We start from the raw sequence: 15,900 nt of genomic DNA, 5'->3' as shown, positions 1-15,900 counted from the left end.
CTTACTTTCCTCCTCCGGGAGTTCTCGGTCCCTCGGTACACTCAGTCCCGTCTTCCACTGGGTTTCTCGGGTATTCGTTCCGTCCTGCTTGGCGGCTCTTCCTTCTACAGTGAAGAAAGGTCTCAGGCGGTCTGCGCGACACACCTGTTTCTTTCGGGGTCCATCCGGCTTCCCAATCTCGTATGACACTGGACCCAACCGTCGCAGCACTCGGTATGGTCTCTTGAACCGCGACCTGGTCACTCTACCTTTACCTGGCAGCACAACCAATACTTTGGATCCGGCCTGAAAATCCCTCTGCGCAGCTCTCCTGTCGAACCACTTCGACATCTTACGTTGCGCCTTCTTCAGGAGCTTCCTAGCCAGTTTCTTCGCTCTAGTGAGACGTTCTTTGAACTTCTGGACATATTTATTCACCGTTCCCACGGTCGCTCCTGGTGTCCATCGTTCCTTCTTCATGAATAGCGTGGCATATATAATATAGATAAATGGAAAGTAAGCCTTTTCAGGGCCCACACGTCCTCCTTCGGCCTTACTAACCAATTCGGGGAACTCCTGCTGTAACTCTCCGAGACGAGTGCGGCTTACCCCTGGAGAACTGGTGAGTGTCACCTGCAACTCACCATTCGGGCTACTCTCGCCCTCCACTCGTTCTCTGGGTCCTACGCAGAGGTGATCTGTTCCCAGGCTGTCAGTCGACTCCTCAGCCCCATCAGATCCACAACCTCCTGGTTCTTCGCGTTGTCTCGGTGTCACAGTACAAACTGGTATCGCCACCGGTGCGATTCCCTTCTCGTCCCCACAGGCGTTCAAATCTTCGCCTGTCTCCTCGTGTTGTTCTGGGCACTCTTCGCCTTTCACGAGATGCGGGAGGACATATCCTCCACACGCGTCATTCCCCAAGATGACCTGCGCCTCCATCTTGGGCATTGATGTACAGACTCCCACCACTAGGGTCTGGCAGCCATATTCGGAATTTAAAGTGACCTGGTGTAGGGGCATCCTCACTGGGCCTCCCACAGTGGCCACCCGTGCCACCCCCACACTGGTACTTTCGTAACCCTCGGGGAACAGGGTTTCACTTACCAGGGTAAAGTCAGCCCCGGTGTCTCTTAGCATCTTCACTGGGATGGGGTCTGCGACCCCCATCCTTACGGTTCCTTGACACATGAATGGGTGAACTTTCTTCTCCCCATTTAGCACGGGTTCATCCCGCTCTCCCTCGGCCCTCTGGTCCTCGAACATCACTAAAGCAACGTGTCCCCGCTGCTTTGGGCGTCTGCATTCCCGCGCGACGTGTCCGGGTATTCCGCAGTTGTAGCAGCGGCCCCTCGGCGGAGACCATCCGCCACCGCTCGCCTTAGCACTGCCTCCAGAGGCCGTCGCACCCTGTGTCTTTCCCGCACCGCTTGTTGTTTCCTTCGTTGCGGTAACAACTCCCGAGCTTTCAGCTTGGCTCTCCTCTATCGGTTCTACAGCACCTTTTGATCCTCGGGTGTTCCAACTTGAGAGGTGGGATTTGGGAGAACTCGCTCCTGTCCTCCATCCATCCGTCCTTCTATAACTCCTATCGTTTCCGACGTATGCGGGTGGTCGGTTCTGTCCCTCTCGGCGTGGGCGTAGGGCTTCTTCTAACATGTCGGCCCGGTCGGCTGCGGCCCTCAGGTTCTTTATGTCCGCCTCCTTTATCCTCATCCTGATCTCAGGAGAGAGCACGGACATAAACTTTTCCATGACCATTAGTTCCTTGATTTCTTCGGCCGACCCCGCTTCTTCAGAGTCCATCCACTTAAGGAACTTTCTTTCCATGTCCCTCGCCGTCTCCGCATACGATTTTCCTGGCAACCGGGTACATTCTCTAAACCTCTTCCGGTAACACTCTGGCGTGAGTTTAAAGGAACGGAGCACAGCTCGTTTTACCGCATCGTAGTTAGTGCATTCTTGGAAGTCGAGCATAGTGAAGGCTTCACGAGCTTCACCTGTGAGCCTCCCTTGGACCAACTCCGCCCACTCCGCCCTCGGCCACCTCTTCATAGCAGCAACTCTCTCAAAGTGATCGAAGAAACTTTCGGCTTCACTAGGCACAAAGACCGGCAGGTCTCGTTCCCTCACTCGTCGGTCTTCCGTTTGCGGCGGGGCAGGGGCACCTAGTCCCAGTTCAGCTCGCTTCAGCTCCACCTCCTTGTTGGCATCTATTTCCTGTTGTCTCATCCTAGCTTCTCGCTCGTGTTCTTCCCTGCGTAGTTGTGCTTCTCGTTCCTCACGCTGCATCTGTGCTTCTCGCTCTTGCTCTTCCCGGCGCAGTTGGGCTTCTCGCTCCTCACGCTTCATCTGTGCTTCTCGCTCTTGCTCTTCCCGGCGCAGTTGGGCTTCTTCTCTCCTCAGCTGCGCTTCTGCTTCTCGCTCTTCCTTGCGCTGCTGCGCTTCTGCTTCTCGCTCTTCTTTGCGCTGCTGTGCCTCTGCTTCTCGCTCTTCTTTGCGCTGCTGTGCCTCTTCTCTCCTCAGCTGCGCTTCTAGCTGCAGCTTCATTATTTCCAGCTTAATGCTGTGCCTGCTGCCGCTGGATCCCCTGCTGCTTCCACCAATACTCAAGTGTTCACCCTCACTGGCAGGTGTTTGGGGCCGTTCCTCCCCCAAAGCTTCGTCTCGAGCCTTGAGCTGAGCCATTATCTCTAGTCTTCTTTCACCAACTCGGGCAGATTTCAGCTTTATTCCAAAATGATCCGCTATAGCCTGTAACTATGCCTTGGTGCACTCTTCCAGCACCTGTTCGTCTCTAGAGTCAATAAACCTCGCTACTTTATCATCCTCCAACTTGTGCTACGAGTGATAACCTTCACCTGATCTCTAACACCACTGCCAAGTACCACTGCAACCTTTACTTCGATCTATATCCTGGCAAGGTCGCCAATGTTGGGGGTTTCACCCTCTCTATTATTCTCTACCCTTACTCTGGGGTAAGCAATAGTTATGCTCAAGGTAACTCACCGTAGCCCTGCGGGTCTTCCCTCGATCCTCACGGCGCCACTGCACGCCAGGAGAGTCTCCCAGTCAATCTTAACGGCCTCTTATTAAGAAAGAGTGAGAACACGACTCGTTCACGTCGACTGTCGTGTGCCCTCCCCAACAATAGGGCTCTACGGTTAAACACAAGGTCGCCAACTGGTGTTTTTTATTAGGTGGCCAGTAACACCCTCAGTGGACTGGTGTATTCAGTGGTAGCCTTGGCAAGGTCACACTCAAAGATCAGGAATCAGGCAGGTACTTATTGTTATCACTCTATGCTTACAGGTATAGTATAGCCACAAGATCAATGGAGGGGATGATAAAAACACAAAGAGAGTTTTGTATTTTACTTAAAATGTATGAAAGATGTCACAAAGCCAAACAACAACAAATAAATCAGCAAATCCTGACGCGGCCGGAAGTTCCCACGAATAGTCCGCGATCATTAGGTGGCAACACCTCCCCCTCCTCATCAAGTGTCAAGAACAGCTGATCGCAATGGACTCTCCGCGCGAAATTTGCTTGTTTGCTAGATTCACGCGCGCGGTTTCTTTAAATTCTCCAATATTACTAGAAACTCGCACACTCTATATTGGCACAAATAAACCGAATTACTTAGTTACACTGTACTCAGGCTCAAACAGTCTTTTCTACAATCAATTCTACAATGATTCACTGTAATGGTCTTACACTGTTATTTATCCAACAATATATTATGAAATATTAACACGGGAGTTTTCAGTACTTTCTCTCGTGGGCGATAACGCAATAATTCACTGTACTCACAAATGATTATTCACTGAATGAACATAGACATATATATGGTATATAAATCAATCATCAATACATGGAAAATAAATAGTTTCTGGGCACATAGCCTAACCTCCGAATACTGGCATAATATTATATATAATTTACCACTATATGTTCATATCAAAAAATCTATAGAAAGATATACACACCACAGTAAATTTATCACTGGTTCCTGGTGCCTGTACACACCAATAATCAACATGAATATTACAAGTACTCTTGATAGTACTGTCTAGCACACTGGTGCTTTACCGTGACATAGGTGAGACTTGCTCACGACATATAAAATCTTCAGGCTAGATAATATAGCCAAATAATATAGCTAACTAAAGGGGAATGGGGAGGGAACTAGAACCACCTACTTCACCCTATCCTCCGATGAGAGTCGAGATGTAGCTCCTGGTCCTCGTGTCGGGAACGCCCCCACACTACACGTCGTCGTGTCCTACCAGAGCCTCTCGTCGTCCCACCGTTTAGCGCGTCGTCTCCGTGCCTCCTCACTGCAGGTCCGTCCTCCTCCTTGACTTCTTGAAGGTTGGAGTCGGTCTCCTGGCCGTCGTCTTCTCCCAGCAACGGTTGTCGCCTACGTCTCAGCTACAGTCGTTCGGTTTCCCCAAATAGTCCTCTCTTCCTCAGCTACCCAGTGGCTCTGTCAGCCACTACGCTGTCACGAACTAGTGAATTGCCACAGACGTCAACATACGTCACTGCACGGCTTCACTGCTACTGGCACAGTACCTGACTGGAGCACTTGTTGCTCAAATAACCGTCAATTCCCTCTTCTGGTTCAACACATGAACTAGGGAAGACTTCTCAGAGTACTGGCGGACTTCCGGTGACGCGTAAATCCACGGGAGTTGGAATAACTGTCCGACTGACAGGACCACTCGTCGCACGTCCGACCTCTATGACGTGTCGTGTCTGACTGCTGGCGCCAGCCCGGCGCGCTGGCCGGACCCCCTTCCTTCGTGACGTCACTTTCGCCACGGGAGGTTTTCATTGGCTCCCGGTGCCACACTGCTGTCGGTGACCAATCCGGTGCCACTGACGTCACACGGTTTTGGCGGGAGATCAGGGAAGCCAGCGCCATCTTGGCTCCCTAAAGGGCCTAAACCACAGGCCAAAATATCACTATTTCACAAATTTCTCGGCTCTCCGAGAACACTTCACTCTCTCCCATATATCAAATTGTAGCCTGCAACGTAGAGAACGCTTGGTAAAAGCAGACATGACTCTTACTGCAGGCGTGGGAGAATTATAAGGGGGGGAACTCCGTCACACCTCACACGAGGAAATTTGGTGTCTACATCCTAGTTATATCTGGTGAACCAAGCCTGCTGTATAATAAGATAAGGAACCTCTTCAATGTATACTAATATATGTAGTTTAATACTGTAGTTTGATTGGCTGCATATATATAAATTCAATATAAACCCCCCCCTAATGTGTAGAGGATCAATTTGTGAGATTATTGCAGAAATACAGTCCACTTAACATCATACAAATTGCTATCGAAATATATAAATTAATGTAAATATAAATTCTATATAAATTCATATAAATTAAATAAATATAAATCTCTCAGGTCGGTTCCCACAGACCGGCTCCCACGACCAGCTCTGGGATACACCGGTAAATACCTGTGATCTTGGTCAATTTGTCAGTGTCTCTCAGGTGCTCAGGGAATCAACATTACTCCCTCAACGCAATGCTTGCCTCCAGTCACTTCGTGTGCAGGTTGTAGTGGTATATGAAAATACTTTCAGTGTTACCCTTATTTTTGTATTAAAGTAAGTTTCATATGTATGTTTCTGTTGTGTGTTAGCCAAGTATTTAAAGTAAGGGGTTTTGTGTACATTTCAAGTGTTTTCTGTGAGAGCCCCTTTGGTTCCCTGTAGCTATCAGACTGATATATGCTATATTAGTCTGGGGATTCAGTCAATGGAGTTCTGCCTATCAGGAACCATGAGCCAGAACCTGGCCCCTTTAGTGAGGTGCAGGGAGCAATGGCCTAAGGAAACCCCCATGTATTTGGGAGAATTCCATGCCTGCCATCGACCAGGATTAGGCACCCAGAAAGGTAGGTATACCAAAACAAACCCCACATGGTAGGAAATTGCAAACCCAAGACCAGAGAAACAGAATCCCCCCAAAAGAAAACAAAGAAAGAAGCAAACGTTGTCCACCATCAAAATTGAAATTGTTGAAATTGAATTGATTGAATACCCCTTCTCGCTTATTGGTTCTCTTGAACCTACTACCATTATTAATGTTAGTTTGCACTTCAATGAGCTTATGCTCTGAGTATGTAGTATCTGAGATTGTAATGTCTCTGATTATTGTTTGTTTTCGTTCCGAGCTGGTTCAGTAATCTGTTGATTGAGCGAGAATTTGTCACAATCTCAATAGTTATTTGACTTTCAGTTGATTATTTCCAGCTTGGTTTCCTGCTATATTATTATTGTTGCCATTCTCCATCTTAAACTGGGTAGATTGAAGTCTCAAAAGAAGATAATATCTGCTAAGGATGTGTAATATAAAGTAAATATCTCTGTCAAAAGCCTCTTTTTAGGTCCAGACAAATTGCAATCAGCCCAACTATCTCTTTCCTATAAAATCGTTGCGGCATTATCCTAGAAACTACGTAGATTTGTTATACAGGATCCTCTTGTTCGAAAATCATACCATCTCTTATCATTTCTTTCCAAGTGTTCAACCCATGTGGTTTTAACTATTTTATGTAGTGTTTTCACTGCCATGCAGTGAATGATACTGGATGCACCAATAGTGATGCAATACTGGATTGTGATGCACCAGACATTGCTTGCACATTTTTCATTTTTGCAAAAGGACTCAGGATTTTTTCCATATATGGCAAATCATCGACAGAGGTCTCTAGTGTCAAATAACGTCCGCCCTAGATTGAGGTGGGGCTTTTATAAAAAAAAAAAAAAATGGGATATCATCTCCATATTATATTATCTCCAAATATTATATCATCTCCAGACATTTGGGGAATATTGGCCAATTGCCTAAAGATGATTGCAACAGTTTAAGGGTTAAACAAGTAAATCAAACCTGCATGATCTGTCTCATCTGGAGGCCGCAATGGGGTATTTCCAATTCCTGGTTTCTTGTAACGCCGCAAGTCATTCTTACCTGTAACATGGAAGAATATTTAATTATATTAAATAAACTAAAAACATTTTCATACAAATATTGATGTAAAGGACAATTAGAAAACAGAATTTGGCAGTATTGAATTTAGGCAAAGTAAAACCAAAAAAAAACAGTTGAATGTAATGAAATGCCATTTTCTGGGTGAGACTCGGAGGCTTCCCAGAGCTTACTAGGCTCATATGCTAATGTCAGACTTTGGCATCAGTCATGTGTACGGAGTTCTGTGGGCCTACTGCGGACCACGAGCCAGAACCTGGCCCCCCTCAGAGAGACATGGGGAGCAACGGCCTATAGAAACCCCCGTGTGGTTGGAAGCACTCTATGTCTGCCATCGCCCAGGTTAGGCACCTAGAAAGGTAGGCGTCCCAAAACAAACCCCTATTCTGGTGAAAATTGCAACCAAAAACCGAACGAGTGGATAGAACTCCCCAAACAAAAACGAGCAAACTAGTATGACGTCACCCATCATTGCGCCGCTGTCTGCGCAGCTCCCCTCTCCCCGGGAGGGGGAAGGGGGTAGCCCCAGACCTACCACGCCTGCAATCCACACCCCAGTTCTGAGGCTGGATGTCAAAACACGCAAAAAAATGCCGACCGGAGGGAGAGAGAGAATCCGGGGAGCCTCCAGGACTCACCCAGAAAATGATGTCTCATTACATTCAACGCTGGTTTTCTGGGGGGAGCCCCTACAGCTCCCCGGAGCTAACTATCCACAGAGGAAAAGAATAGGGACTGACCCAGGAGGCGGTCGCCGCACACCACTCAACCCGAAGTCGAGACAACAGGACACATCCGCCGACCCAAAGCAACACAGGCCCGTCTGGGCCCAGGAACGTGTACAAGGTAACGAACAGCCAAGGACCCTGGTCGACCGCCAAATACCCCGCGTCCGAACGTCCTCCCAGGATACAGTACCAAAGACGGTGGCAAGAGCTGCGAACTTGTGGATGTCACGGGCACGGAGATAGACCGCAGGCTGGAGAGCCTTAATCGGGCAAAAACAAAATGCACCCCCGGCCCAACCAACCAAGCATCAACAACCCAAGGACCCCTCCGGAAAGCAGCAGTCTCATTCTCCGCCAGAAAATAAGGAGAAGGCAGCAGACGACCAAACTGAGCACCCCGACCGAAGGAGCAGAAAACCCCTGTGCAGGAGGAGAGCATGAAGCTCACCTACCCGACCCCTAGAGGCCAGTGTCAACCAGAAAAGAGCCATCGAAAAACAAACCGGAACTGAAGGGGCCACAAGAAAACGAGAAGAAAGAAAAGAGCACTGTCCAATGACCAGGACGGCTCAAGCGGCGCAAGAACAGGCCAGAGGTGAAATAAGCACGAGACAGCTTACGAACGGCGCAGATGAAAGTCCGAAAGCAAGCCGAAAAAGTGCCGCATAAAACGAGGCGACAGTAAGCGGCAAGTCGACAGCCCCCAACCCCCAGCAGAAAAGTCAAGCCAACACCAACAAACGCAGCCACCGAAGAAAGGACAGAAGGAATAGGAAGGACCGCCAAAACACCCCATACTGCCGCCAAGAACACAGGTGGGACACCAACAACGAAGCCACCTGACCAGCAACAGATGCGAGATACCCAAGACAGAAGGTAATCAGCCCTGCCAAGGGTCATCCGAGCGTAGGAAGAGGCGGAGCCGCAGGAAGATCTCGGGTGCGACCACCAAGGAAGCAGAGCCGGAAGCCCAAGCCGGCAAGAAGGAGATGGAACATATGCCGAACAGAAAACTCCCCAACGCGAGCAAGCTCGCCAGAGGATCGGAAACCACGAGTCCGATGTGAGACACCAGAGAAGGGACATCGCAAGACACTGAAAAAACAAACAGGCAGGGCAAGCCAGTAAAACAGGAAAGCAAACCTGGCAACAAGAAGGCCAAAAAGCACATACAAAACACACTACAGTGTGAAGGAGGAAATGATAAAAAGACTAGCAGAAACGCCCCAGCATCAGTGGCCAGGGACAAGAGTGAAGCAGGAAGGCGAGAGGAATGCATGAGGAAGGGAAGTGGCAGAGGCCAACCCCACACCCAGCATCCAGTGCAGAGAAGAGTCCAGTAGGCTCTGGAACTTGAACAGAAAGCGAATGATAGGCAAAGGCCGAGATGAAGAGCCCAAGCTCATCCTCAGCCAGCACAACTAGGCGAGGACAACGAGGTTAGGACAGAGAATCCAAGGAACATGGAAATAACCAGGCCCGGCACAGCAAGACCGGCAAGGAAGGAGGGCCCCAGAAAAATCAAGGGAACAAAAAACCCAAACAAGGAAGGCGCCAGAACGAGCATGGAAGGGCCGAACAAAATACCACAACCATACCCCCACACGCAGCCACAGTATCAAAACCGCAGCAAAACGTCACCACACTCCCAGAGGAAGTGACAGGGTAGAGAAAGATAAACTGGAACACGAATGGCACACAACAAGGGGACACAGGTGGAAACCAAGTACCCAACCGAGACACAGGGACGTTAGAAGAAACGTGTGCGGTGTAACAGGCTACCAATGGAACACATTAGACAGCCCATATCTGTGCTGACTCCATACACAGCTCCAAGTGTAGAGACGAGAGAGCCCAGGAGGCACAGAATCTGCACGTCAGTCGAATGACAGGTGAGAGGCGGAACCAAAGAGCTAGAGCCCAACCCCACAAGCACAATGAGACGAGCACATAACACCCTCAACACAGGAAAATGTATCACCGAACAGGCACCTCCACCGTTGCACCGTGGAACAAGGTGGAGGCATGGCACCGAACTCAAGCATGGTTGGACAAGCATAGGAGAGGGGCAGGATGAGTAAAGGCAGGATCCGCCTCGTATGGGCCAAGAGGCCTCCTGCAGTCACCTGTGACCCAAGGAAGGAATCGGGTGGTGAGAACAAGAGCTGCCACGTATAGGCCAATAGCCCTGCAGCAGGCACCTCGGTTTTTAAGTTCTATGTTATCAAGTACGTATGTACACCCATTCCTACTCCCAAAAACAAAAACAGCGTTAGGACGAAGGAGACGCCAGACCGCACCAACTCACCTGCAGAACATAGGCGCTGAAGGGCCATGACACAAGCCTATGAGAACGGAGCCACCTGAGGCGGCCAGGGAATCGTGCGCCAGTAGACGAGAAAACCAGGAGCACCGCCTGCGGAAGGCAGGCCAGAGCCGCTCATGCCGAAGAAGAGGAGGGGAGCGGCGAAGGAGGTTCCCCCACCCAAAAACGCAGGGAAAACCCCGTGACCTCCCCACAGTGAGTTCTATCCCAAGTTCTTTCCCAAGAGGCAGACAAGAGGAGCTCCAGCATATTTCAATAATCCTAAGTATTGTAGTACAGGATGATGATAGTGAGTGGTGTCCCAGTGAACATAAAGGTATAGTGCTTTTGAAAAATAGGTGAGATAACAGGAATGTGCCAAGGGAAGTGAAATAGTGGATGAGAAAAAGTTACCCCTAGTGTTTCCAGTGCAGAGAACAACATTCAAGATGGCTGCCTGCAAGAGGAAATACAAAACAGAGCTTGATTTTGCTGGATTCAGTGAAGAAAGAATTGAGATAACCAGTCTATACAACAAGGTGGTAAAATTAGATACTATAGTGACCTCTCATGTAGAAATAATTAGTAAATTGAAAGAAAGTAATGACCATTTAAATAGCAAAGTTGTATGTCTTGAGGGTTCAGTGAAAGACTTGCACAAGGATAAGATTCAATTGGAAACAAATTGCAAAGCCATGGAAGAAGAAAATAGACTCTTAAAAATAGCTTTGGAAGAAGTTAAAGTAAATTTAAACATAAATGACTACAATAGGTTAGGTAAGAAATTTCAACAGGAGAAACAGCTTTTGTCAGCACAGATGGAGGAAGTTACACAGGGAATAGAACAGTGCAAGAAAGATATGCAACTCACTTATGCACAAGAGGCCAAGGAGAAGGAAAAAATAGAAGAAGCAATAAAGGAAGTCAAACACTGCAGCAACCAAGATACAACAAACATTAGGCTAGAAGTGAGGAAAGAATTGGCATCTAACCCGAAGTTGGTGCAAAACACAGTTGATCGGAGTAAGTCCCTGATCATTTTTGGCTGCAAAGAAAAGGAGATAACATCTAGGTCAGAAAGAGCTGTAGAAGAAGCAAAAGTAGTAGATAAAATTGTTGGCCTCGTGGAAGGTCTTACAACCATAGAGAATGTGTGCGACTACAGGAGAATAGGAAGATATGTAAAGGGAAAGATCAACCTTTGAGGATCACCCTAAACGGTGCCAAACAGATGGAAGAAGTACTAAGGAATGCTAGAAAATTACAAAGTGATGAGGATGGGAAAGTGTGGTCGTCAAGACGAGATCTTTCAAATGAAGATAGAGAGAAGCTGAAACTTAACCTCGCCGAGGCAAAACGTTTAAATGAGAGCAGGAATGAAGAAGAAATCAATTCTTTTTTCTACAAAGTGATAGGAGTAGGCAGGCCAGTAAAGTGGTACATAAAGGCAAACCTACAAAATCATTAGAGAAAGGGGGAGTGAAAAATAAGAAGAGGGGGAACACGTTCCTCAAGATTGCATACACCAACATAGATGGAGTAAGATCAAAGATACTGGAGTTAAGTGTTATAATACAGCTGCAGACACCAGACATTGTTGCACTCACGGAGACAAAACTTGAAGATGCTATTTTAAATGAGGTCATATTCCCAAGGGGCTACTCAATTTGGAGATGGGACAGAAAAATTAGGCAAAGGCGGTGGCGTTGCTGTGCTGGTGAAAGAACACCTAAAGGTGAACGAAATAGTGACTGCCAATCCACAAGAAGTTGACATAATAGCACTAGAAATCTGCCATGAGGATGATAAACTAATGATCATAAATGCATATAGTCCACCGCTAAGCAGCACATGGTCAAAGGAGGAGCTAGGTAGTAAACGAGAAGGTCTTATTACAATAATGAGGGAGATCATAGCGAGAGCGGATAACGATAGTTTACTGTTGATAGTCGGCGACTTCAACTTGAAATCCATAGACTGGGAAGTATGTGAAGCTAAAACAGAAGATTTCTGGACCTGTAAATTTGTAAACCTCATCCTGGAAACATTCTTGTATCAACATGTTAAACAAGCTACGAGGATGAGGGAAGGGGACGTTCCCTCCATGTTAGATTTGATATTTACCAGGAAGGAGGAAGAAATATTTGACATTCAGTACCTTCCTCCCTTGGGTAAAAGTGACCATGTCTTTTTGGGAATAAAGTATGCAATGCGTTATAATCTGGAAGAAAATATGACGGTCGATGCAATTGAAAAACCTGACTTTAGGAGAGGACATTATGGCAACCGTAGAAATTTTTTTAGTGAGTATAATTGTACAGACTTGTTGCTAGGCAACGAAGTGAATGAGATGTATGTCAGGTTTTGTGAAATATATGATAAAGGCACAAAAAAATTTATACCAAAACAGAGAAGCAGAACTAGGAAACAGGATTGGTTCAACAGAAAATGCGAGAGGGCCAGAGACCAAAAGACACAAAAATGGAATCAATACAGGAAGAGGCCGAACCCCCAAACATACCAGCGATACAAAGATGCGAGAAACAACTACACGGCAGTGAGGAGAGAGGCAAAAAGAAATTTTGAAAAAGGGATTGCAGACAAATGTAAAACAGAACCAGGTCTATTCTATAAATTCATAAACAACAAATTGCAGGTAAAGGATAATATTCAGAGGTTGAAAATGGGAAATAGATTCACGGAAAATGAAAAGGAAATGTGTGAAACATTAAACGAAAAGTTCCAAAGTGTGTTTGTACAAAATGAAATCTTCAGGGAACCAGATACAATAAGAATTCCAGAGAACAACATAGAGCACATAGAGGTGTCCAGAGACGAAGTGGAAAAAATGCTCAAGGAGCTAAATAAGAACAAAGCAGTTGGTCCAGATGGAGTTTCACCATGGGTTCTGAGAGAATGTGCACCTGAGCTCAGCATTCCTCTTCAACTGATTTTTCAGGCATCCCTGTATACAGGAGTTGTAGCTGATGTGTGGAAAAAGGCTAACATAGTTCCAATCTACAAAAGTGGAAGCAGGGAAGACCCCCTTAATTATAGACCGGTATCATTGACAAGTGTAATAGTCAAAATATTGGAAAAAATAATTAAAACTAAATGGGTAGAACACCTGGAGAGAAATGATATATCAGACAGTCAGTATGGTTTTCGATCTGGAAGATCCTGTGTATCGAATTTACTCAGTTTCTATGATCGCGCAACAGAGATATTACAGGAAAGAGATGGTTGGGTTGACTGCATCTATCTGGACCTAAAAAAGGCTTTCGACAGAGTTCCACATAAGAGGTTGTTCTGGAAACTGGAAAATATTGGAGGAGTGACAGTTACGCTTCTAACATGGATGAAAAATTTTCTGACCAATAGAAAAATGAGGGCTGTGATCAGAGGCAATGTATCGGACTGGAGAAATGTCACAAGTGGAGTACCACAGGGTTCAGTTCTTGAACCAGTGATGTTTATTAATATGCAATATGCACTATACTTAAGAAGAAAAATAAGATTATGGGTGCTAAAGTGGCAAAAGGAGTAAGAACATTAACTGCACAAAGACCACAAATACTTGAAGAAGTGGAAAAGTTGTTATTAATTTGGATACACGACAAGGAGTTGAGGGGTGATAGTGTTTCGGAGGCCATTATTTGTGAGAAAGCCAGGGTGTTGCACGAAGACCTTCTAAAGAATACCCCTGCAACGAGTGATGCAGATAAGAAAGAGTTTAAGGCAAGCAGGGGCTGGTTTGAAAAATTTAGAAAGAGAAGTGGTATCCATAGTGTTACAAGGCATGGGGTTATGTGATGTGATTATGGAAGGGGACTCCCCTTCCAAACAGTAACTCCTCTCCTCCTCCCCCCTCCTCACCATCTTCCATACGCCTACAGCACTCGACAGCAAGGTAAGTAATAACTGGAACACAGTTTTGTAGGTTTATTTAGATGAATTAGGTAAATTAGGTATAAAAATTTAGTTTGATGTGGGGTTTTTGGGGTAGTCAGGAACGGATTAATTCATTTCCCTTTATTTCTTATGGGGAAATTAACTTCGGAATGCGAGTTTTCGGAAGGCGAGGCGTCTCCAGGAACGGATTAAACTCTTATTCTGAGGTATGCCTGTAGTTTATATATATGTTGCCGGTCGAACGCATCCTTATGTGACCTTTAATACTTATGTTCTTATAGAACATTCTATTGCAAACACATTGGAACAAAAATGAAATACATACATCGAAAAATAATGTCAGAACAGTGAATTGAATATACACTTTTCAAAGCGAGTTTCGCCGATATGCCGCCGCGGGTAACACTTCGGCCACTTCCCACACTGTTTTGGGTGGGCTACGACATTGAATCTATATTTATATGCATATGTCCGTGTAGAGAATTTTATTGTGATTCCAATGATACCACAATTAGCGATGTAGGACAACTGTAGGCTTCGCAACCATTAAGAGAGTGGAAACATTTTGTTGCTGTTTGGCGCTCTCGGTGAGTGATCTGATTAGTTTTTTATTTGGTGTTGATAGTCCATATGCTTTGGCGGCATTTTATAGGTATGTTCTTATAGACAATTTTATTGCGAACACAGTGATACCAAATTTAAATATGTGCGCCTTCAATTATTGTCAGGACAGTCAAAAGAGTGTACACTTTTTCGGTCTTACCCCGTAGGCGCGAAACGCCGAAAGCACATATGGTAAGTTTTTTTCAGAAAGCAGTGTGCGCGAAAGTGTTAAGAAGCACATCAACAAACTGGAAAAGGTGCAAAGACATGCTACTAAGTGGCTCCCAGAACTGAAGGGCAAGAGCTACGAGGAGAGGTTAGAGGCATTAAATATGCCAAAACTAGAAGACAGAAGAAAAAGAGGCGATATGATCACTACATACAAAATAGTAACAGGAATTGATAAAATCGATAGGGAAGATTTCCTGAGACCTGGAACTTTAAGAACAAGAGGTCATAGATATAAACTAGCTAAACACAGATGCCGAAGAAATATAAGAAAATTCACTTTCGCAGAGTGGTAGACGGTTGGAACAAGTTAGGGGAGAAGGTGGTGGAGGCCAAGACCGTCAGTAGTTTCAAAGCATTATATGACAAAGAGTGCTGGGAAGACGGGACACCATGAGCGTAGCTCTCATCCTGTAACTACACTTAGGTAATTACAGCGGCATTCCAGAACACCCCCAAGAGCAACGGGGCACGGACTGGAGAATGATAAGAGCGAGAGGCGAAGCCCCCGACTGAGAAAATGGTCGCAGAACACCAGCACGTGTGCACACTGCCCTGAACCAAAACAAACTCCCACGATGCATGCGCAGGACACGAAAGAAAAGTAGCCCAACAGGTTGGGCTACACAGGTCCATCCTATTCCGTCCAATAACAAAGCAGAAAAGTAGCTCAACGGGTCGTATCGCAAGCAATCCATTGAAGAAACAGGCCAACTCATGGAAACAGAAGCCAACTTAGCTGGCCCATGTAAGGAAAACAACGAACCAAAACAGAATCCAAGTGGGCCACCAGTAACCCAACATGGCGACAAAGAGCCCAACCAGCTACAAGTAGCCCAATCCGGCTACAAGTAGCCCAATCCGGCTACAAGTAGCCCAATCCGGCTACAAGTAGCCCAATCCGGCTACAAGTAGCCCAATCCAGCTACAAGCAGCACAATCCGGCTACAAGTTGCCCAATCCGGCATCCCGAACCAGAATGGAAGGAAAACGAGCAGTGCTGAGACACAGCGCGGGGAGAAGAGATATGAACAATTGAACGAGAAGGCCAAAAACCCAGAAGCTGCCCAGAATAGGACCCACAAGCCCTAGAAAGGACCAGAGGGAAGCCCCACCGAACGACGACAG

At 46.5% G+C, this 15,900-nt stretch overlaps 1 protein-coding gene across 1 annotated transcript in view; it reads right to left on the bottom strand.

Annotated features, from left to right (window-relative positions):
• The window catches only part of LOC123764810 (DNA-dependent protein kinase catalytic subunit), a 746,996-nt gene that overhangs the window by 59,384 nt on the left and 671,712 nt on the right, over nt 1-15,900 (bottom strand). Inside the window, exon 44 of the mRNA XM_069302649.1 lies at nt 6,898-6,978. Coding sequence (XP_069158750.1) covers nt 6,898-6,978 — 81 coding nt within the window. The remainder of the gene's footprint in view (nt 1-6,897; nt 6,979-15,900) is intronic.

The sequence above is a fragment of the Procambarus clarkii genome, chromosome 48, assembly GCF_040958095.1.
Source record: "Procambarus clarkii isolate CNS0578487 chromosome 48, FALCON_Pclarkii_2.0, whole genome shotgun sequence".
Lineage (NCBI taxonomy): Eukaryota > Metazoa > Arthropoda > Malacostraca > Decapoda > Cambaridae > Procambarus > Procambarus clarkii.
The sequence above is the reverse complement of the archived record's forward strand: the minus strand, read 5'-3'. Positions and strand labels throughout refer to the sequence as shown.